The 21,400-nt window shown below is 52.8% G+C and overlaps 1 protein-coding gene across 1 annotated transcript; it reads right to left on the minus strand.

Moving 5' to 3' along the window:
- Window positions 1-7,305: 7,305 nt before the first annotated feature.
- Window positions 7,306-19,210, minus strand: PLAUR (plasminogen activator, urokinase receptor). Its single transcript, XM_081106771.1, has 6 exons — window positions 19,047-19,210; window positions 17,820-17,963; window positions 11,390-11,542; window positions 10,005-10,139; window positions 8,704-8,850; window positions 7,306-7,793 (listed from the first exon to the last, which is right to left on the minus strand). The coding sequence occupies exons 1-6, from the start codon at window positions 19,135-19,137 to the stop codon at window positions 7,540-7,542; spliced, it is 924 nt and encodes a 307-aa protein (XP_080962897.1). The 5' UTR covers window positions 19,138-19,210; the 3' UTR covers window positions 7,306-7,539.
- Window positions 19,211-21,400: the final 2,190 nt, after the last annotated feature.

Here is a 21,400-nt window from a genome sequence, read left to right on the forward strand (position 1 = left end):
GCGCCTGTGGATGCCTCGCAGGCAGCGCGTGCAGCTGCCCCACCCCATGTCCCTGCTCCTCCTGCCCCGTCTCTCTGTGTCCCTGCCTATGTGCCCTTCCCACCTCTCTTCCACCTTTGGTGCTGACTCAGGCCTGCAGACTCGGGTCCCTTCTCCCTCGGGGGAGTGGGTCTCCCTGAGCCCCACTTCTGTTGGGCCTTGTACACACGGTGCAGGACGATCTCCCTTAGGACCCAAGGAGAGTGAGAAACCAGGGGAGGCAGGAGATCGCAGCCTCTCCCGGGCCCTTTGACAATGAGGTCATTGAGATATGCCAACTGTGACAATCCTGGCTTGTTATCGCCATCACTACCAAGATATTCTATATCCGGGGGCACCACGGGCTTCAACTCTAGCATCCTTTCTGTCCTCAGTGCCTGGCTCCCGGCATCCTCTCTGTCCTCTGGACCAGATCTCCCACCAACCTCTGCGTCCCCAGGACCACAGCTTGGAGGGACTCCCTACCTTTTCCACCCTCAGTTTATCCTTCTGTAAACTGGGGAAAGAGGTGGCCAGGCTGGGCCTCCTCTAATCCCTCCCAGGGCTGCGTGTTAGGAAAGGTGGGGAGAGGCGTCTAACCTGGATTTGGGTAGAGGGCAGCTAGGAGTCATCTTTGCCCCCAGGCATCTATAGGTCGTCTTGCCCACGGCTCTAACCAACGTCTCTTACTCCAGCTGCAGGGCATTCTGAGGTGTTTTGGTTCTCATCTCTCTTCTTTGGGTCCCACACCGTGATCGTGGTGGTCCTGTCCCCATCCCACTCCAGGGTGCTTTAACTAGTAGGGCTTTCATACAGGTGACGGTAAATCCAACCAACTGGCTTTCGGGAAAGAGAATCATTTCACATAAAAACAGCCTCAGGTATGGCTGGCTGCAGCGTGGTCTGTCCATCTCTGTCCTGAGTATAAACATCTTCCCTCAGGTTGCATGATGGTTGGCAAATATCCCTGGGGCCACACTTTTCCTTCACCTTTGGGAGGGGCAGAGAGAGGAAAAGATGGACAATTAGACGAAAGAGCCTGGGGTGGGAAGAGAGGAAGGGAGAGAAGAGCTCCCTCATGGGAGAGGGCAAATATTTCCCCCCAGAGGCCTCTAGAAAAACCTTTCATTGTGTCTCATTGGTTCAGATGATGCCACCTGCCTATCACTGAACCAATATCAATGGCCAGGGGGTTGAGATGCTGCTGATTGAATTAGACATGAGCCAAAGGCTCCCCCTGCCGCCAGGCCAGAGATGAAATCAGCTTTCTCAACAGAAATGCTATTGGGGAGGCTGCTGCTGTGCCTGCTAGTTGGGGGTGGGGGGGGGAGGGGGTGGGGGCGGAGGGAAAGGGAATGGGCTGCACACCATGAGTTGACTATTCCTGAGGGTTCTTTTATCCTCACCCGAGGGTATGTTTATTGATTGTAGAGAGAGAAGAAGGATGAGAAAAAGAGGGAAAGAGAGAGAAACATTGATGTGAGAGAGCAACATCGACCGGTTGCCTCCCACATGCACCCCAACCGGGGATCTAGCGCACAACCCAGGTATGTGCATGGGAAGATGCTCCAATCAACTGTGTCACGCGGCCAGGGCAAGTGTTCCTGAGTGTTTGAAGCCTTGGGATCTTGCAGACCTTGTTAGCTGTTTACTCATTGTCATTCTGTGAGATAATAGGCACATACACTGAGTGGCCGGATTATTATGACCGGACAGATGATTATGACCACCCCATCTGTACAATGAAGTGAATTAGTTACGCAAATAATAATAATAATAAAACCTTGAGAGTATTTGCTTAGGAAGTTTTCAATATTCAGTATTTTTGGAAGTGTCAATGAAGTACTGATAGGGTGGTCATAATAACCTGGCCGGTCTTAATAATCTGACCACGCAGTGTATATTTGGTCTTTGCCCCCCATTTCCGGTACAGAGCTCTTGAAAACCTTGACATTTCTTGGGTGATAGGAGTGTCTGAATGAGGTGACTTTGGGCTCCTGGGTGAGAGCTGGTCACCCAAAAGACCAAGCTTGATTAGAAGCTTGGAATTCTCAGCTTTGTCCCCCCTGCTCTTGAGAGGGAAGAAGGGCTGAACGGGGGAGTTAAGGACCTATCACGCCTATGTGGCGAAGCCGCCGTGAAAATCCCGCAGGTGTGGTGTTCAGAGAGCTTCTGGGTTGGCGAACATGTAGGTCCAGGGAGAGTGACGTGCGCAGAGAAGGCATGGAAACTGCTCGCCTGCCCACGCACCTGGCCTGCGCGTCTCTCCCATCTGGAGGTACCTCTGTGCCCTTCCTGTCTCTCGCGCAGCGGTTCTCAACCTGTGGGTCGCGGCCCCTTTGGGGGTCGAACGACCCTTTCACAGGGGTCGCCTAAGACTATCAGAAAACACAGATATAATTACGCACTGTTTTTGTGATTAATCACCATGCTTTCATTATGTTCAATTTGTAACAATGAAAATACATCCTGCCTATCAGATATTTACATGACGATTCATCACAGTAGCAAAGTGACAGTTATGAAGTAGCAACGAGAATACTGTTATGGTTGGGGGTCACCACAACATGAGGAACTGTGTGAAAGGGTCGCGGCATCAGGAAGGTTGAGAACCACTGGCCTAGCGAGTTAATCAGCCCTGAAGAGGGCGTTGTGGGAGCCTCTCGCTTATAGCCGATGGGCCACAGTGCAGGTGGTGACCTGGACTTGCCGCTGGCACCTGGAGCGGGGAGAGGCTCGGTGGGACGGGCCCTTCTCCTGCGGGGCCTCATGTTATCCCGGGTGGATAGTGTCAGAACTGAGTTAGATGGCAGAACACCCACTGGTGTCACAGAGCGCTGCTTGGTGTGGAGACCCCTGCCACACAATTGGTGACTAGAAGTGCTGTGAGTATGGTGGCAGTGAGCAAAGGAAGGTGACACACCGGGAAGGACACCGTAGGGAAGAATGATTTTTCCCTATACGGGAGGAAGACTAGGGGATTTCCCCCCTCTGATACACATCCCCCTTTTGTTCCTTCCTAAAAACATCCTAACTTGGGTCAGGCAGCCACCTTCTTTAATAGCCAGATGATGTGGGGGAAGCCCTAGGCATGGGGTCTGAATATAGTCTGCCGAATATCGTGGTTCCCTGCCCCCCTTCCCGTGGTTGCTGTAGACGTGGGTGTACCAGGTATGTAACAGGTCAGGCCAATAAAACGTGAGGGCAAGTTGGCCTGTATGTTTTGGGATAGTTTTTCTTTGTTTTACAAAGGAGACTCAGCCCGCTGGCGTGGCTCAGTGATTGAGTGTCGACCTATGAGCCAGGAGGTCATTGTTCGATTCCCGGTCAGAGCACGTGTGGGCTCCATCCCCAGTGGAGGAGGCAGTCAATCCAGGCTTCTCTTTCATCATTGATGTTTCTATCTTTCCCTCCCCCTTCCTCTCTGAAATCAATAAAAATACACTTTAAAAAATAAAAAAGAGTCCTGACTGGCTTGGCTCAGTGGATAGAGCATTGGCCTACGGACTGAAGGGTCCCAGATTTGATTCCGGTCAAGGGCGTGTACCTTGGTTGCGGGCACATCCCCAGTAGGGGGTGTGCAGGAGGCAGCTGATGGATATTTCTCTCTCATCGATGTTTCTAACTCTATCTCTCTCCCTTCCTCTCTGTAAAAACATCAATAAAATATATTTTTTTAAAAATTAAAATAAAAAAGAGACCCTGAGTAGAAACGGCCTTTTGTTATTGCCTCTGAGTGTGGGTGTGAGGTCTGGAGCTGCAGTGGTCACCATGAGGCCAGGAGACAGACAAGCCTGAGCAGCTCCTTCAGGACATAGCGGAAACATTGAACTAGTCAGCCCAGGAACTATCCTGAGTCATGACCTCTTGTTATCTGGTAATCCAGTTCCCCGTTGTTTCAATCATTTTGCGTTGTGTGTCCTGTCACGTACATCCCTGGCCACCATATTACCTGTGATTCACACGGAATCCATGGGGGCAGCCCTGGGTGGGAGTGTTCTTTTCCAGCTGCTCCCCATCCTTGTGATAGGATCTCCCTCACAGAGCTTGTTTTCCCAGCTCTTGCCGAGGGGGCTGCACACCCTGGTCGCTACAGGGGCAGTGGAGGCCTGTTCATAACCCGGACAACTGAATGTAGTAGCTCTGATGCACCTCCCTGGCCATAGCAGCAGAGGGGGTCTTCGGCAGAGCCCTGACCCAAACTAGACCCCATCAGAGTCTGCCTGCTAGAACTTCAGAACCAGGACCCGGTCGTTCTTGGTACTTGACATTTCAAGGGCATCTTTGGCTACTATGTGTGAAGAAAAAGAAGGTAGTCTGTGGGGAGACAGAAAAAGCCCATGACGGAAGCCACACACTTAGAGAGAGAGGAGAGAAGCAGAGAGATTTTGCAAAAGGGAGAAAACCGTAATTTCGCACACGGCTTTTCAATTCTGTTTCCTGTCCCTGGTGAGGCCCAGAGACCTAGCTCTTGCCTGGATTCTAAACTTCTAATAACATTGTCATTTTTGCTGAAGTCAGCTTAACTGGATTTTACTTCTTGCAAGCGAGATCCCTGGAAAACACCTTGGGAGCCAGCAATGATGAGGTCCTGATTACAAGCTCCGGTGTAGAACATTATGAGAAATTTATCCCTGGCCTCGAAATCTGCCGTGGGGGCACCATAGGAGATGTCATCCCAGGCTCCAGTCTCTGCTGTTGGGTCTCATGGGAGATGCAGTCCTGGCCTCAGTTCCTGTGGAAAGGCATCCTGGGAAATGTGGTGCTAGTCTGCAATTTCTATCGGAGGGAATCATGGCAAAGGTGAGATTATCCTCACTTTTAATTATGGAGCATCTCGGAAAATGTTATCTTGGGAGATGGAGTCCATGCCCAGTTTGTTTTTTATTGATTTCAGAGAGGAAGGGGGAGGGAGCGATAGAAACATCAATGATGAAAGAGAATCATTGACTGGCTGCCTCCTTCACAACCCCTACTGGAGATCGAGCCCGCAACTGGGCATGTGCCCTTGACCGGAATCGAACCGGGGACCCTTCAGTCTAAAAGCCGAACTGGCTAGGGCCCATGCCCAGTTTTTGATAACACAGAAGATGTAGTCTTTCCTCCCTTCGTTTCCTCCTTTTCTTCAGCACCTGCCATGTCCCAGGCACTAGTGTAGGTAGACAGTAGTGAGCAAATACAGTAGTGAGCCTTGCCCTTTGTGGATATTGTAGCAACACAAGCAAACACGTGATTGTTCCAGGTAACCACTGCGGTGTAACGAAGTAACCCAAACCCAGTGGTGTAAAACCACAGCCTTTTTATTTTGTGACTCTGTGGGTCAGGAATTTCAGCAAGGCTCAGCAGGCGCAGCGCGTATGTGCTCCGCAGGGGCCTGGGGCCCACATGGGCTGGCTTCAACAGCCGGAGGTGAAGGGGACGGGTCCCGGGGGCCCTCTATCTGAAACCTTGGTTCTGGCTACTAACTGGCGTTGTGGGTTGAATGTGTCGCCTCAAAATATATGTTGAAGTCCTAACCCTCAGGATCGATGATTGTGACCTTATTTGGAAATACGGTCTTTGCAGATGTGATTAAGTTACGATGAGGTCATACTGGGTTAGGGTGGGCCCCTAAGTCCACGGCTGGGAGTCCTTATAAGGAGAGGGAGAGATTTGGAGACGCACAGCCACATTCACGGAGAGGGAGGCCACGTGACGACAGGCAGAGGGTGGAGTGATGTAGCTGTGAACCAAGGAGCGTCACGGATTGTCAGATTGTCGGCAGCACCCAGAGGCTTTAGAAGGAACATGGCTCTGCCAGCACCTGGATTTGGGCTTCCAGCAGCCAGAACTCTGAGAGGATGAATGCCTGTGGTTGAAGCCACCCAGCTGTCCGTTTGTAGTCACTGATAGCAGCCCTAGGCAATGGGAGCAGCTGGGCTTCCTGCCTCCCCTGCACGGGGCATCTGCCGGGGTGGCGATGTCCAAGGCAGCTCCTTCGCGCCTGTGTGGTGCCCGGGCTGCGAGGACTGGACCATCTGTGGCTCTCTCTCCATATGGCACCCATGCATGGGCAGCTGGGGCGGCCTCACGGCACGCCGGCTGGGCGCAGGAGAACTTTCGCAGGGCAGCTGGCTCCCCGGAAGCGGACGGCTCCTGGAAGCCTGGGCCCAGAGCGGGGCGTGGCACCCCTCCCGCCACACCCTATGGGTCAAAGCAGTCACAGAGCCACTGTGTTCAAGACCCCCTCTCTTTAAGCCAATGACAGTTGGCAACATGTGCTTTGGGGCGGTCCAAAGAAGAGACCTAGTCCCAAGCACCAGGGGAGATGACGTATCTCTTTCCTCATTTGCCACCGGGCCCCATGTAATTGGTCCCTATGGGTTTGCCTCCGTGAACCATGGAAAATGCGAACTCTTCCATAGTGAGCTCAAGAGCGCCACTGACATGGTAGCTCTCTGTTTTTGTCTGTGAGTCTGAGGGAATCTTAGGAAATAGAGCCCAGCCTTTATGTCCTGGCCCCAGAGCATCAGAGGAAATGTAGTCCTATCCTTGTTCTTCACTGCAGTGCATCAAGGGAGCCTGGCAGGCAGGTCACCCCCCATACACCTCCTGTCTCAGAGCCGCAGGTAACGAGACATGCCCACGTAGAACAACAAAGTAGTCTTGACCTTTGGCGTTTGGGAGAAGAGACGGGAAGGTTAGTGCTGAGGTGGGTGAGTGAGAAGTTTGCATTTGGAGCCCAGAAATCGATGTGGAGGTGACTTGGGGTGGAAGCCCCATGGGACTGCTCCCAAGCAGAGGCCTTGACCACCTGGGTCCTACCATGTGACCCCTACTTCCAGGAGCCTGAGGAAGGGTGCCCCCATGCATCTTTGAAAGATGGACACGCTCAGCCGATGTGGCTCAGGGGTTGATCATCGATCTATGAACCAGGAGGTCACAGGTTCAATTCCGGGTCAGGGCACATGCCCGGGTTGCGGGCTCGATCCCCAGTAGGGGGCGTGTAGGAGGCAGCCAATCATGGTTCGCCCTCGTCATTGATGTTTCTATCTCTCTCTCCCTCTCCCTCCCTCTCTGAACTCAATAAAAATATATTTAAGAAGGAAAGGAAGGAAGGAAGGAAGGAAGGAAGGAAGGAAGGAAGGAAGAAAGAAAGAAAGAAAGAAAGAAAGAAAGAAAGAAAGAAAGAAAGAAAGAAAGACGCTATGGAGACGGGCAGGTCTGACCCTGTTCATTGGTATAAAAATCTTTATATAAAGTATAAAATATTAAATAAAACAAATATTAATTAATAACAACAACAATGGGGGCAACAATATTAGTAATCACAAGAACTCCTGCTGGCCCGCAGCCTTTCTCTAGCTTTTCTCCTCCGTTTCTCATAATTCTGTGAGTCGGGTGTTTTCACGGCTGGGAACCCTGAGGCCCAGAGGAGGCAGCACACTGGCCTGAAGTCACACAGCGAGGCAGCAGGCCTGGGAGCTGCGGGAAGGGCGGAGGGGTCCCCTGGATCCAGCCAGGGCAGGGGGAGTGTGGGGGTCAGGTCCAGAGGAGAGTGCCTCCCCAAAGGCGTGCAGTCACAAGTAGAGTGATGGTGAGGCTCAGGCAGGCAGGGCCGGGCCGGGGGGCGCCCCCCCGGCGGGACTGGGCGTCTCGGTTGGGGTGATTACAGCCGTTTCCAGTGCAGCAGGAGACGTTGGGATCCGTCAGTTTGAAGCCTTCAGCCACATGGAGGCCTTGGCACCAGGAGGCCGTCGCACAGCCTCGTACCGTGTAGCTCGGGTGCCCCGGCCCTGAGGAGAGAGAAGACTGTGTGACACCCAGCTCTCGGGCCTGCGCTCCCCGGGGTGACGAGCCACCTTGTGGTGGACACCACCAGAGAGCGCAGAGGCTCTGAGCGCGGTGCAGGGGTCTGTGACGTTAAACACATCCTCATGATAATGCTAAAGCGTCGTTTGGCTTTTTCCGCTCCCGAGGGCGTACAATGGTGTTCTCCAGAACCACCAGGACAGGTGGTCCTGCAACAGACTGGATGCAGAAGCAGCTCTGAGGACCCACGGCCTTCCATGAAGCCGGACAGCAACGAGATTTGCAAAAGTGTAGAATAATGCCAGTCTTCTCGTTAAAAGTTTTTTTTCCTTCATTTTGGAAAATGTAGTCTTTTTCTTTCCATAAAAATATGTTCACATGTGATGTGTTTTTAATTGTTATTTTAAAATAAATTAATAAGCACATCTTAAAAAAATTTCTCTTTTGATTTATAATGCAGTTAATATCTGATAGATATAACTGAGGGAACGATACTTTTTAGGAGCGTGAAGGAATCTTAAGACCAAAATGTCTGGGAACTACTGGAACAGAGACCTTTCCAGGACGCCACAGGATGGGAGCCCGGGATGTCCATAGGAAGTCCCATCACATGCCTGGGTTTTGGGCTCGATCCCCAGTAGGGGGCGTGTAGGAGGCAGCCAATCATGGTTCTCCCTCATCATTGATGTTTCTATCTCTCTCTCCCTCTCCCTTCCTCTCTGAACTCAATAAAAATATATTTGGTCCACATTCCCTACTGGGCAAGTCCCAATTCCTTGCTGCAATCTGTACCCTGCAGCAGGAAACCCCGTAGGAAGACCCACCTCCACCAAGTCCAGCCGGACTGGAAGGTGACCTCTTACACATCCCCCTCCAGCTCCCAAAGGGCCTCACCGTTAGTGCCTGTGGCCTCCAGACACTGGTTCATGGGGCCTCGGCAGGCGGTGAGGGAGGCCTCCTCGGAGGAACATCCGTGGGTGCCGTTCCCCTGACAGCTGTAGCACTGGAGGCCATTCAGCGGCAGCTTTTCAAGCTCCGTGACTTGGGAGAAGACAAGAGACGAAGGTCATTAAGACAGGGTTAGGGTAAAGGGAGAGGTGTCCTCCTGCACGGACTCCCAGCTCTCAGCCCGAGATGGCACGGCGCCCCTTTGTGGCAGACATTGGAACCGCACTCTCTTTTGGGGGCTCTCTGGGGCCTGTGGGAGAAACCCAACTCTCAGAACCGCCCCGCCCTGAGCCCTGTCTGACCAGGTTCTGGGTAAGCATCTGGGTAAGATCAAACAGTCCCTACTCTCACAGAACTCAGAGTTTACAGTGACCCTGCCCATGAGGTAGTCGCTAGCCACACACGGCTGCACCTACATTGATTGGAATGAAATGAACAATGATGAAATAAAATTCAAAATTCAGTTCCCATGTCCAGGGCTGCATGGCCATTTGTGGTAGTGGCGACCATATGCACAGGAAAGGACACCCTGTCGCTGTGGGAAGTTCTGCCGGAGTGACAGGATGGGCTGAGAGTATACGGAAGGGGCGGGGCAGGAACCTTTCACTGAGGATGATACTTTAAAGCTGAGGCCCCAGTGAGAACTAGCCAGTCAGGCGAGCTCCTCAGGGAGACGTGTTCCCAGCGGAGGGCACTGCGTGTGCAAAGGCCCTGAGGCAGGGCGGCGTTTGGCAGTTGCAGGACTAAATAAAGACCAGGAGGCAGTGTGTGTGTGTGTGTGTGTGTGTGTGTGTGTGTGTGTGTGATATGCATTACATAAGGCATAGCATGGCCTTTGGTTTTATCCTCAGAGCAAGGGGATGTTAAACTGCTTGAGGAAGGAGAGCGACAAGACCTCATTTACATTAAAAAAAATCTCTCTTGTTGCTGTGTTGAACATTGGGGACCAGAGAGGAGGTTACTGCAACAATCTAAGCGAGAGGTCACGGTGGCTTAAACCAGGGTGGTGAGCAGTGGAAGGACTCCAGAGGATGTAGGCAGCGTCCCCTGTGGGTCTTGGCGAAGGTTGGACAGACTCATTGGATTCCCACAAAACCCTTCTTTGAGGAAGGACTCGCTATGTCTGCCTTCCAGAGGAAGAAACAGACCCAGAGCGGAGGTCTGTGCCCGCAAGAGAGCGGCCATGTCTTCAGTGCCCCTCCCTCCCAGATCCCAGCTCCCAGCTCCACGCAGGCCCCTCCCCTTACCTGGGCCCCCATTGCACTTGGTGGTGTTGCAGCACCGCAGAAAGTGGAAGGTGTGGTTGTTGTGAAAGCCGGTGGGGCCTGGGCAGCCAGGGAGGTTGCCGCAGCCTCGGGAGTGGCGCTCATCTCCGGGGCTCCCTGTGGGGCAGGGGAGAGGGCAGATGGTTGATGAAGGCCCGAGCCTGGCTTGGCCCACCCCGCAGCCGTCTGTCCATTCTCCACTCCACCCTTCAGTACAGGGCCCTCATTTCCTCTGGGGCAGCGTATAGCTAGCCAAAGACACGTTTTCCAGTCTTAGGATCTATAGTCATGGGGCTACGTTCTGGCTAATGTGATATAAGTAGAAAGGTTTATGGGATTCCCAGAAAAAAGAACCCTTACAAAATGAGAGGTGCCCCTTTTTGCCCCTTCTTTTCACCTTCCTTGTTTTTTGTGTATTTTTAAAAAAAATCCTCACCCGGAGCCCTAGCTGGTTTGGCTCAGTGGATAGAACCTCGGTTTACGAACTGAAGGGTCCCGGGTTCGATTCCCTCAAGAGCATATGCCTGGGTTGTGTGCTCGATCCCAAGTAGGGGGCGTGCAGGAGGCAGCCGATCAATGATTCTCTCATCATTGATGTTTCTATCTCTCTCTTCCTCTCCCTTCCTCTCTGAAATTAATAAAAATATTTTTTTAAAAATATATTTTATTGATTTTTTACAGAGAGGAAGGGAGAGAGATAGAGAGTTAGAAACATCGATGAGAGAGAAACATCGATCAGCTGCCTCCTGCACATCCCCCACTGGGGATAGGCCCGCAACCCAGGTACATGCCCTTGACCGGAACCGAACCTGGGACCCTTCAGTCCGCAGGCCGACGCTCTATCCACTGAGCCAAACCGGTTTCGGCAATAAAAATATTTTTAAAAAATCCTCACCCGGAGACATGCTTAGAGAGAGGAAGGGAGAGAGAGAAACATTGATGTGAGAGAGAAATCTTGACCGGATATACTCCCCGACTGGGCATCAAACTCACAACCCATGTATGTGCCCTGACCGGGAATCGAACTGGCAACCTTTCGGTGCATGGGACAGTGCTCAGCCGACTGAGCCACTCCTGCAGGGCTCCCCTCCCTCTTCCTGGAACTTGGACACGAGGCCTGGGACTCCGGCAGCTGCTGTGGACCGTGAGGCAATCTTGAGAATGGCAGCGATATGTCAGAGACGAGAAAGCGTCTGGGTTCCTGGTGACTGAACTACCTTTGTGGCCCCGGACGTCCCGTCACTGGACTGTTGTATGTGGGAGGACTCACTTCCTACCTGGCTTAAATCCCTGCGATCTGGGGATTTAAGTACAGCCTTGGGAGGGGCCAAGCAGGCAGGAGGAGCTGCTGGCAGGCTGGGGCTCACCTGCCGGGTCCTGGTGGGTCACCACCTCCAGGCACTGTTCACCAGGGTTGCGGCACTGGAGGCTCTTGTCCCGGCCCCGCTCACAGCTCAGGTCCGAAGAGGCACAGGAAACACATTCGAGGTAGCGGCTTCGGGGAAAGGTGGGAGGCCGGCCTGCGTGGGGAGGAGCGGGAGGGTGAGTCCAGGGGGAGAGTCCTGGAGAGCCAGCTCCCTTGAAGACTCACCTCCTTATCCCACTCCAGCCAGTCGGCAAACCCTGTCCATTCTGAGTCTTTTCTGGAACCCATTCCCCCCTTTCCAGTCCCACGACCAGGTCCAGCTCAGACCTCCTTCAGGACCAGTCCCTCCCTGGCCTCCCGGTGCCCATTGTTGCCACTCCCGCCCCAGCCCCGGTGCCTCCCCTCATGGCCCTAGAAGGATGTTTCTAATATTCTGACCCTGTCTCTCCTCTGCTCAAAACCCCTCCATGGCTCCCTGGTGCCCTCAGCATAAAATCCACGATTCTCAGCGTGGCATTCAAGGCCCATCAAAGACGGGGCCCTGCCTACCTCTCCTGCCTCATCTCCCTCACTAGTCCCTCATACTCTACTCCACACGGCTTCCCGCAGTCCCCAAATATACACCCAGCACATGCAGCCTTTCCATCTACTGTCCCCTTGCTCTCGACTTTCCGTATATCCTACTCATTCTTCAGGAATCGTCTTCTCCGATTTCACCTTCCCCAAGAAGCACCCCCTGACCTTTTAGGCTAGATCAGGTGCCTCTCTGCCCCGCCACCCCCCCAGCCCCCCCCAATCCCAGCCCTTCTCACTCCGGGTCATCCCTGTCTGGGGACAGGCTTATTTCCCTCAGTGGACTCTCAGCCCCAGGAGGGTAGGGCCAAAGCTGTCTTTGTCATGACTGTGTCCCAATACCACCCAGCAGAGGGCTGGGGCCAGAGAAGATACTGAATAAATATTTATTGAATGAATGAATGAATGAGTAAATGAACAATTACTTAAAACTCTTCTCTTGTTCCCTGTGGTAGCCAATCTCCAAGACAGCCCCCAGTAATCCCTACTTTCTGACACTTATGCCCTTGTGTAGTCCTTTCCCATAAATAGGGCTGCCCTGCCTGGTATGGCTTGTTGGTTGGGCATCTTCCTGAGCACCAGGAGGTTTCTGGTTCAAGTACTGGTCAAGGGCACACGCCTGGGTGGCAGCTCGATTCCCCCGATGGGAAGCATCCTGCGGAAGGCAGCCTATCGATATTTCTCTCTCCCTCTCCCTTTCTCTCTCTCTCAAAGTCAATAAACTTAAAAAAATAAAAATAAAAATAGCCCTGGCCGGTTTGGCTCAGTGGATAGAGCGTCAGCCTGTGAACTGAAAGGTCCCGGGTTCGATTCCAGTCAAGGGCACGTGCCCGGGTTGCGGGCTCGATCCCCAGTGGGGGACTTGCAGGAGGCAGCCGATCCATGATCCTCTCTCATCATGGATGTTTCTATCTCTCTCTCCCTCTTCCTTCCTCTCTGAAACCAATACAAATACATTTAAAAAAATAAAATAAAATATAAAAGAAAAAGAATAGGGAAGACCCGTGTAACCAAAAGGATACCGTGTAAATGATGGTGTGTGATTTCTGGGCTACCTTGGAAAAGACACTGCAACTTCCCCCAGCTCTGTCTGATCACTGGCTCCGGGGGAAGCCAGCTGCCATGCTGTAAGGACACTCAAGCAGCCCCATGGGTCTCCTGTGGGGGCTCTCCTTGTGTGGCTCTTCTAAGTGTGGGTGATCCTCAGGGTTGTCTTAGGCCCTTTGCATTTCCCACGGTGCACACTCTCTCCCATGGGGATGTTACCTATTGATGTGGCTTCATTTCCACCCACCTGCTGGGAACTCAAACATCTCTCTCCAGGCCAGACATCTCTCTGACCTCCACACCTATATACCCAACTGCACCCTGGAGGCCGCCTGGCTATCCCTCAAACACCCGAATCTCTACGTGCCCTGAATGAAACTCTCCGTCTTCTCCCCAGGCCTGCTCTTTCTCCTGAATTCCATGTCTCCGAGGTGGCCCCATCCAGTCCTCCGGGGCAGAGACCTGGTAGACTCTTGATCCTCCACATCTAGGTATCAACGTGGACATTCTACTGATCTGTTTTCTAGATCTTTAGTCCTTTTGCTCTGCTATTTCTGGTCTCCATTACGCATATCTACCGAGTTCTTAATTTCAGTCACTGTTCTATATTTACTGTTTGACTCTCTTACATTTTAAAAAAATTTATCTTATTCATTTCAGAGAGGAAGGGGGAGAGAGAGAGAGAGAGAAACATCAATGATGAGAGAGACTCATTGATCGGCTGCGTCCTGCACACCCCCTATTGGGGATTCAGCCTGCACCCTGGGCAAGTGCCCTTGACTGGAATCGAACCCAGGACCCTTCAATCAGGAGGACAACACTCTGAGCCAAACTAGTTAGGGCTCTTTTATATTTTGTTTGTTTGTTAATCCTCAGTATATTTTTCCATTGATTTTTACTGAGAGCGGAAGGGAGGGAGAGAGACAGAGAGAGCAAAACATTGATGTGAGAGACACATTGATTGGTTGCCTCCCGCATGGGCCCTGACCGCGGCCGGGGACGAGCCTGCAGTGGAGGTATGTGCCCTTGACCGTAATCTAACCTGAGACCCTTAATTTAGTCTGCGGGCCGATGCTCTACCTACTGAGCCAAACCGGCTCAGATTTCTGCTAAAACTTATCCTTTCCTCTATTTTCTTCAATATATTGATCACAGCTATTGTAAAGTTCCACGTGCAATAACTCCAATATCTGAATAATTACGCTTCTGTTTCTATTGTGGGATTTTCCTCTTGGGTTCCATTGGTCCTTTTTATTTTCTTCAAGCTACCTCGTAAGTGTTGATTAGATGCCAGACATTACAGATGAACATTTGTAGAGGCTTAAAATGATGTATCTTCTTCCAAAGAGAGCCAGGCTTTCTTCCTGCTGACGATGGGAAGTAGGTTTTTTTTTGGGCGGGGGGGCCGGTCTATTTCAGTTTTGCCCCTACTCCTAGGGTGTGGTCTCAGAGAAAAGCCGGAGATGGTTACCAAGGCCTTTCTTGCCAACTTGGCAGCCTGGGTCTGCCCAGCATCCTCTGCCTGCTGGAACCCTTGCTCAGTTCTGTAGCTGCCCGGTACTACTTCCTGCCGAGTTCCTGGAGTCTCACCTTGTGCCTGCACAGCCTGCCAATGACTGAGGAAGTCATCTGCAGATTTCCCGCTTCCCTTCTCTGGTGTTTCCCTCTCATTTTCTAGACAGGGACAGCCCCAGATGCCACCTCTGTCTTCTTGGCCCAGCGACGGCCTCTCTCTGGTTTCTGCTTCTGCTTCTCCCCAGCAGGTGCCCTTTGGGAAGTGCCCTCCAGGAAAAGCCCAGCTTGTCTGAGGGACCCAACGTCTGCGCGTCCCTATTTCAAAGACTGTAGCCCCTCAGCTTCGTTTCTGCATCCGCTGCCCGTCAGTGACTTCAAATAACTGTTTATAATCCGTCCAGTTTCCACAGCGGTCATTGGCAGAGGGTCTTAAACAATCGACTCCATCGTGACCGGAACTACAAAACCACGGCCATGTCTAACCTGGCACTAACCCTTGCTCATCTACTGGTAAAAAGCTCCAGAATCCACCCACTTCTCCCCAGCTGCAGGGCTGACACTCTAAGGCAGCCACCTTCGTCGTCACCTGGACAACCTCATCCGCCCAAGTTGGCGCCCCCTTCCCTAGCTTCCCTCCACCACCGCATCCCTCCATCACGACCTCCCCCCATTCCCAGGTGAAGTCTGTATTTCCCACCACAGCCTGACCCCTGTGTAATATAAAGCACCCTGCCTCTCGCCCCATGTTCCTTTCCTCCAGCCATACTTCTTCCACCCCCCTCTGGGCCTTTGTATCTGTTGCTCCCTCTGCCTGGAAAACCCTTTCCACTGTCTTTTTATTTTATTTTTTAGGGTTTTATTTATTTACTTATTATTTTTATTGATTTCAGAGAGAAAGGAAGAGAGGAGAGAGAGATAGAAACATCAATGATGAGAGAGAATCATTGATTGGCTGCCTCCTGCACACCCCCTACTGGGGATCAACCCCACAATCAGGGCGTGTGACCTTGACCGGAACTGAACCTGGGACCCATCAGTCCCCAGGTTGTAGCTCTATTCTGAGCCAAACCAGCTAGGGCTCCACTGTCTTTTTAACAGTCTCACTCCTGTCATCCCTCAAGATCCAGCTTAGCTGTTGCTTCCTGCAGGAAACCTCCCCTGACCTGGTCAAGTGTCCCCTCCAGGGCCCCACAGCCCCTACCCTTCACGTAGCCCAGCCCTGCCCTCTCTGGCCTCTGTTCCCCCAGCTCAGCCCTGGCCGTTCTGGGCTGTGCTTCCCCACGACACAGCCTCTGTTTCTCCTCTGACGGTTCTCATCCTCTGCTTGTGCCTCCCCCTCCCAGCTCTGATCACTCAGGGCGGTCACTGTCTGGCGATGGGTCTCCCCCCGCCCCTGGACTGTGAGCTCCGTGGGAGCAGGGACTGAGGCTGCCTGGGTCACAGCTGTGCCCAGTGTCACTTACGTACAGGATGTGGTTTAACCAACTACCTAGTCACCACTGCAGGGTAAGATGGCATTAGAAATGGGGCTGATAGGGGCATGCCAGTTTTTAAATTACTGAATTGACAGCTGTTGCTCCAAGCTCTCTGGTGGACCCCTGACCACCTCAACCCTTTCTTTAGAATCCTCATGTCCTCAAGATCCACCAGCTAACGGAGCAACACCAGACCCAGCAGGGGGCCTCCTGGGGCCTCTTCCAATTGATCAATGCCTTCAGCACTGATTGATATTATTAAGTATCTTGAATATTATCTCTCATTAGAAGCATTACTTGGACCCAATTATTATGTTTTCCTTAGACATATCTAACCACAGAGGAAGCTGGGTCATCTCTCGCATCACTTCCTTGAAAATGAGCATCTGATTCCGTTCCCACCAACAGATAAAAGCTTGAGGTCAGGGTGGATGAAGAACAAGAAAAACCCAGTACAGCCCGGACAGTGTGCCTCAGTGGTTGAGTGTTGACCCACGAACCAGGAGGTCACGGATTCATTCCCGGCCAAGGGCATATGCCCGGGTTGTAGGCTGGATCCCCCGTGTGGGGAGTGCAGGAGACAGCCGATCGCTGATTCGCTCTCATCATCGATGTTTCTATCCCTTTCTCCCTCTCCCCCCCCCCCCCCCGAAATCAATAAAAACCTATTTTTTAAAAAGAAGAAAATACAAATACAGGCTCTCTGCTTACTGAGGGCATTGTGACTGGACTGGTCTTAATCAATTTCCTTCCTTGTTAGGGCCAGAAAAAGGAATCTCTCTCTGACCTCCATTCCTTCCCCATCCTTTCTCTCCTGTGGAAGGAAATGTGGGGAACTGGAATCTTTCCAAGTCTTTTCCGTAAACTGACCAGAGCCTGAAGCCATGGGACTCAACACAAGTTTCCTCACATCCTTTCCACTGTGACAGTCAAGGAGCGTCTATTCTAGGGAACTTTCTGAGCCCACTGCGGCCTGTGACCCCCTCCTCTTTGACTTCCCTTAAGAATTTTGAGCCTCTGGTATCTCTGGTCTTTGTATCCCTGTCCCTTATGATCTATTGCCCGAACCATCTCCTGTCCCATGGAAAAGGTTAGAGGACAAATCTTCACTGCGATACCTCATCTACCTCTTGAGTGTATGTGAGTGTAGCCTTGGAAGAGTAGTTGTCTCATCTTATACTTCAACATCCATAAACACAAACATGTGCGGGGGGAGGGGGGGTGTCAATCGGGAAAAGGAGACAGATGTAATACTTTAAACCAGCGGTTCTCAACCTGTGGGTCGCGACCCCTTTGGCGGTCCAACGACCCTTTCACAGGGGCCGCCTAAGACCATCCTTCATATCAGATATTGACATTATGATCTATAACAGTAGCAACATTACAGTGATGAAGTAGCAACGAAAATAATTTTATGGTTGGGTCACAACATGAGGAACTGTATTTAAAGGGCCAGAAGGTTGAGAACCACTGCTTTAAACAATAAAGAACAAAAAACCCACAGACATGTATGGGATGGGGCAGAGTTAGGGAAGGGGATGAGTTTGTGGGTGGGACTGGTAACAGAGTGAGATGAGATGGGGTTGATTCAGGGATGGGGTTAGAGATGTGTTTGGAGCAGGGATGAATTTGAGTGGGAGGGTGTTAGAGGTAAAGTGAATTTGGAGATGAGATTGGAGGTGAGGTTGAGTTGGGGTTGGTCTTGGGGTAAGGCATGGAGTTGGGGTTGGGTGGCATAGGACTGAGGGTAGGATCGGGATGACTATGGGGTTAAGTTGGAGATCGTTTGGGGTTGGGCATGGCAAGGGCTGTCGTACTCACCAGGGCTGGGCCGGTTGCACAAATCAAACCCACACACGGCCTCTGTCAGGGTGATGATCTGCATGCCTATCCGATAGCTCATGGTCCTATTGGTCTTCTCGGGATGGGCACAGTCTGTCTCCACCACCTCCAGCTCTTCCCCTTCTGTGAGGAGTGTATCTGTGTTACCCCGGAGGCTCCTCTGGGCTCAACCAGCCTCTAACACTCCTGGCCTTAAGGTAACCACGCCTGTGGCTGATCCTCAGGCCTCTATTCTGATTTGGGTCCAACCCTGTCTTTTCTAGAGTCATCCCCCCTCCCCACCCCTCACAGGGACCCTACTCTCTCAGTGACAACACTGAGACCTTCTAGCTCCATCTCCCTCTCCCTCCCCACTTAGTCATCAGCAGGGAGATGCCTCGAATATGAAGTTTTAAAGAAAAATGCTTTAAGCTTACCCCGAAAGTATAAGACAATGATGTAATAACTACTGTGCATTCATCATCCAACTTTATAAAATATTAAGCACTTTGTTACATTTATTTCAGACATTTTTAAAATAAACTAACCTTAAAAGATACAGTGAAAGCCTTCGGTACCCCACCCCCCTCACCCCACCCCGCCCTATCACATTCCCCTGTCCAGAGCCACTGGTGTAGGTAATTCTTACACTGCTGCTTCACATATTTCTCACTTTATATTTAAGGGTATCATACTCTGCCACATGCTTTTTTTCCCCTGCCCACCTTATATTTTTTAGGTGTATCCATGTTAATATAACAGTTCTGGTTTCTTCTTTAAACTGTGGTATTGCATTATGTGATTACATCATAATTTTCTCCTCTGCTGCCAAGTGACTTTAGGGTGTTTCCAGTGTTCCCTATCGCAAACATCGCTGCTAAGAACATTCTTACACACGTGTCCCTGGGCACATGCAGTCCCCGGGCAGATGCGGCCAAGGTTCTTCGTGTTTCTGTGTTCCTAGGAGCTGAAATGCTGGCTGTAGGGCACTCTACTCCTCGGTCTACACTAGAGATTGCCCAATGGCTCCGTGAGGTGGAGCCCCCTGAAGGCGGGATCTGCAGCTCCACATGCCCACCGACCCCAGCATTGTCAGATTTGTAAATGTCTGCCAGTCTGGTGGGCGTGAAGCGGTCTCCTGGTCTTTCTGTTTGCATTTCCCTGATAGTTGGTGAGACAAGCCTCCTGGTCACGCGCATGCCCGGTGGCGCTGGAGTGGGGGCTTACCTTGCCATACGCTCAGGATCGTGGTCCTGCAGAGATCCTGGCCGGGCGCGCACTCTTGCACCTGGCAATGCCCGGTCCTCTCACACCGCATGCACCGCAGGCCCCAGGTGGCTGGGGGAGAGAGCGGGACCACAGGAGAGTTTATTACAGCTCTGCGCCAGGGTCCCCTCTCGCTCCCTGATGTCCCGATACCAGGACCAGGTCTCCAAGCCCTGTGCGCTCAGGTTCGTGCGCCACGTTCTTCCAGCCCAGTGCACTCCTAGTCTCTCTCTCAATGCTCTATCTACGCACCCCTTTCCTAAGACTCTAACCCGCCCCCCCAAGTCCTTCACTAACGTCTCCTCTCGCTAATTTCCTCTAGAAAGCTGTCTGCATGCGGGCCTTATCCTCAAAGCCCTATCTCCACTCTCAGTCCGTCCGGAAGCCAAGCTCTGCTCCCCCATCCCGCCGACCCTCGGTCTACTCCGCCAGCTTCCCTAGGGCCATGCCATCCTCACCCGACTGCGGCGGACCTTTACGTTCTACCCGGTTTCCCTGCCCTGTACTCACTTTACCCGCACCGAGCTCCCCCAGGTTCTACCCCCTCCAAAGTCTGTTCCCAACATTCTCTCCTCTCATCAGTCCACTCTGAACTTCTAACCCCGCCCGTCAGCCCTCCGAGATTCTCTACCAGCCGTGGGCAAACTACGGCCCGCGGGCCGGATCCGGCTTGTTTGAAATGAATAAAACTAAAAAAAAAAGACCGTACCCTTTTATGTAATGACGTTTACTTTGAATTTATATTAGTTCACACAAACACTCCATCCATGCTTTTGTTCCGGCCCTCCGGTCCATTTTAAGAACCCATTGTGGCCCTCGAGTCAAAAAGTTTGCCCACCCCTGCAGGCTATCTAACCCAACTAAGCCTTGGCTCGCACAGTAGCCCCCGGCGGTTCAACCCCGCCCACCCGCTAGCTCCGCCCCGAGGTCCTCTCCCCGCCCTCTAGCTCCTCCCCCAGGCTCTCTCCCCGCCCACCAGCTCCGCCCCTAGGTTCTCTCCCCGCCCACTAGCTCCGCCCCGACGTACTCTCCCCGCCCGCTAGCTCCTCCCCTAGGTCCTCTCCCCGCCCTCTAGCTCCTCCCCCAGGCTCTCTTCCCGCCCACCAGCTCCGACCCTAGGTTCTCTCCCCGCCCACTAGCTCCGCCCCGACGTACTCTCCCCGCCCGCTAGCTCCTCCCCCAGGTCCTCTCCCCGCCCACTAGTTCCGCCCCCAGGTCCTCTCCCCGCCCATTAGCTCCTCCCCCATGTCCTCTCCCCGCCCACTAGTCCCGCCCCCATGTTCCCTCCCCGCCCACTAGCTCCGCCCCGAGGTCCTCTCCCCGCCCACCAGCTCCGCCGGAGGTTATAGCTCCGCAGGCTAGCCCGGCTGCAAGACCTATTCTCCGCCCTCCAGGCCTGACATATGCTCCCTGCCCGCCGCCCCCAAATTCGGAGTCCTCCAGTTATTACTCATACAACGGTCGGGAGAGCTTTCCGGGTTATTCATTGACAAAATACTCCTCAACCCCAAACAGCCCCCCTCCCACCTCGCTCTGACTCAGTTCCTTCTCTATTTCCTCGAGGTTTGTCAACGCTTTCCCCTACATTTTCCGGGGAAAGCAGGTGAGAGGGTCCTCCAGAGACCAGCCCTCGGTCTCCAGCCTCTGCCTCCGTGACGCTCGGCCTGGACTCTGTGGACCTTGTGTTAAATGCTCTTTCCTCCCTATGTCGGGGGGAGAGGGGGTGGTGACAGAGTGGAGAGAGCAGTGGGATGACCCTGCGGGGATCAGACTCCCACGTATTCAAAAACTGGCTGTGTGACCTCGGACCGGTTACTTAACCTCTCTCTGCCTCAGTTTCCTTCTGTGTAGTAAAACAGAAGGAAATATAATCCCGCCCTCCCAGTTTGAAATTGCCAGGAAAGAGCGTAGAAGAGGACCTGGGAGCAAGAGCGCACTCCCTAAAAGGTGGCTGCTGCTAAATGCCTTCGCTCAACTAGTATTCCCCGAGCACATACATCCTGTGTGCTAGGCACTGTGCCCTGTGGGGCTGCAGAGAGGAGAGCCATTATTTCAATGGAGCGGCTGTGGACTGAGCTCCCCTCCTCTCCCGTCCCTCCCTTCCCGGCCCTCACACTCAGTTCCCGGAGCGGGTGCTGGGCGCCGGCCCCTACCTGGAATGCAGGCTTGAACCAGCAGCAGCAGCAGCAGCAGCGGCGGCGTCAGCATTCCCGGGACGCCCATGGTAGGCAGCGGCTCGTGTACGTGGCCTCCCCGCACTTCTGAGTCTGGCCGCGGGAAGCAGACAGTTTTGTTAGCCCTGGGGCTCCTCCCAC

The sequence above is a fragment of the Myotis nattereri genome (assembly GCF_964212035.1).
Source record: "Myotis nattereri genome assembly, chromosome: 15".
Classification (NCBI taxonomy): domain Eukaryota; kingdom Metazoa; phylum Chordata; class Mammalia; order Chiroptera; family Vespertilionidae; genus Myotis; species Myotis nattereri.

Excerpts from the sequence above, each read along its gene's own strand:
- PLAUR (XM_081106771.1), bottom strand. The coding sequence starts at position 19,137 with ATGCGGTGTGAGAGGACCGGGCATTGCCAGGTGCAAGAGTGCGCGCCC. Across the intron at positions 17,964-19,046 it reads GATCCTGAGCGTATGGCAAG|AAGGGGAAGAGCTGGAGGTG; the intron begins GTAAGCCCCCAC and ends CACTCCTCACAG. Across the intron at positions 7,794-8,703 it reads GGAGGCCACAGGCACTAACG|GGCCGGGGCACCCGAGCTAC; the intron begins GTGAGGCCCTTT and ends CTCTCTCCTCAG.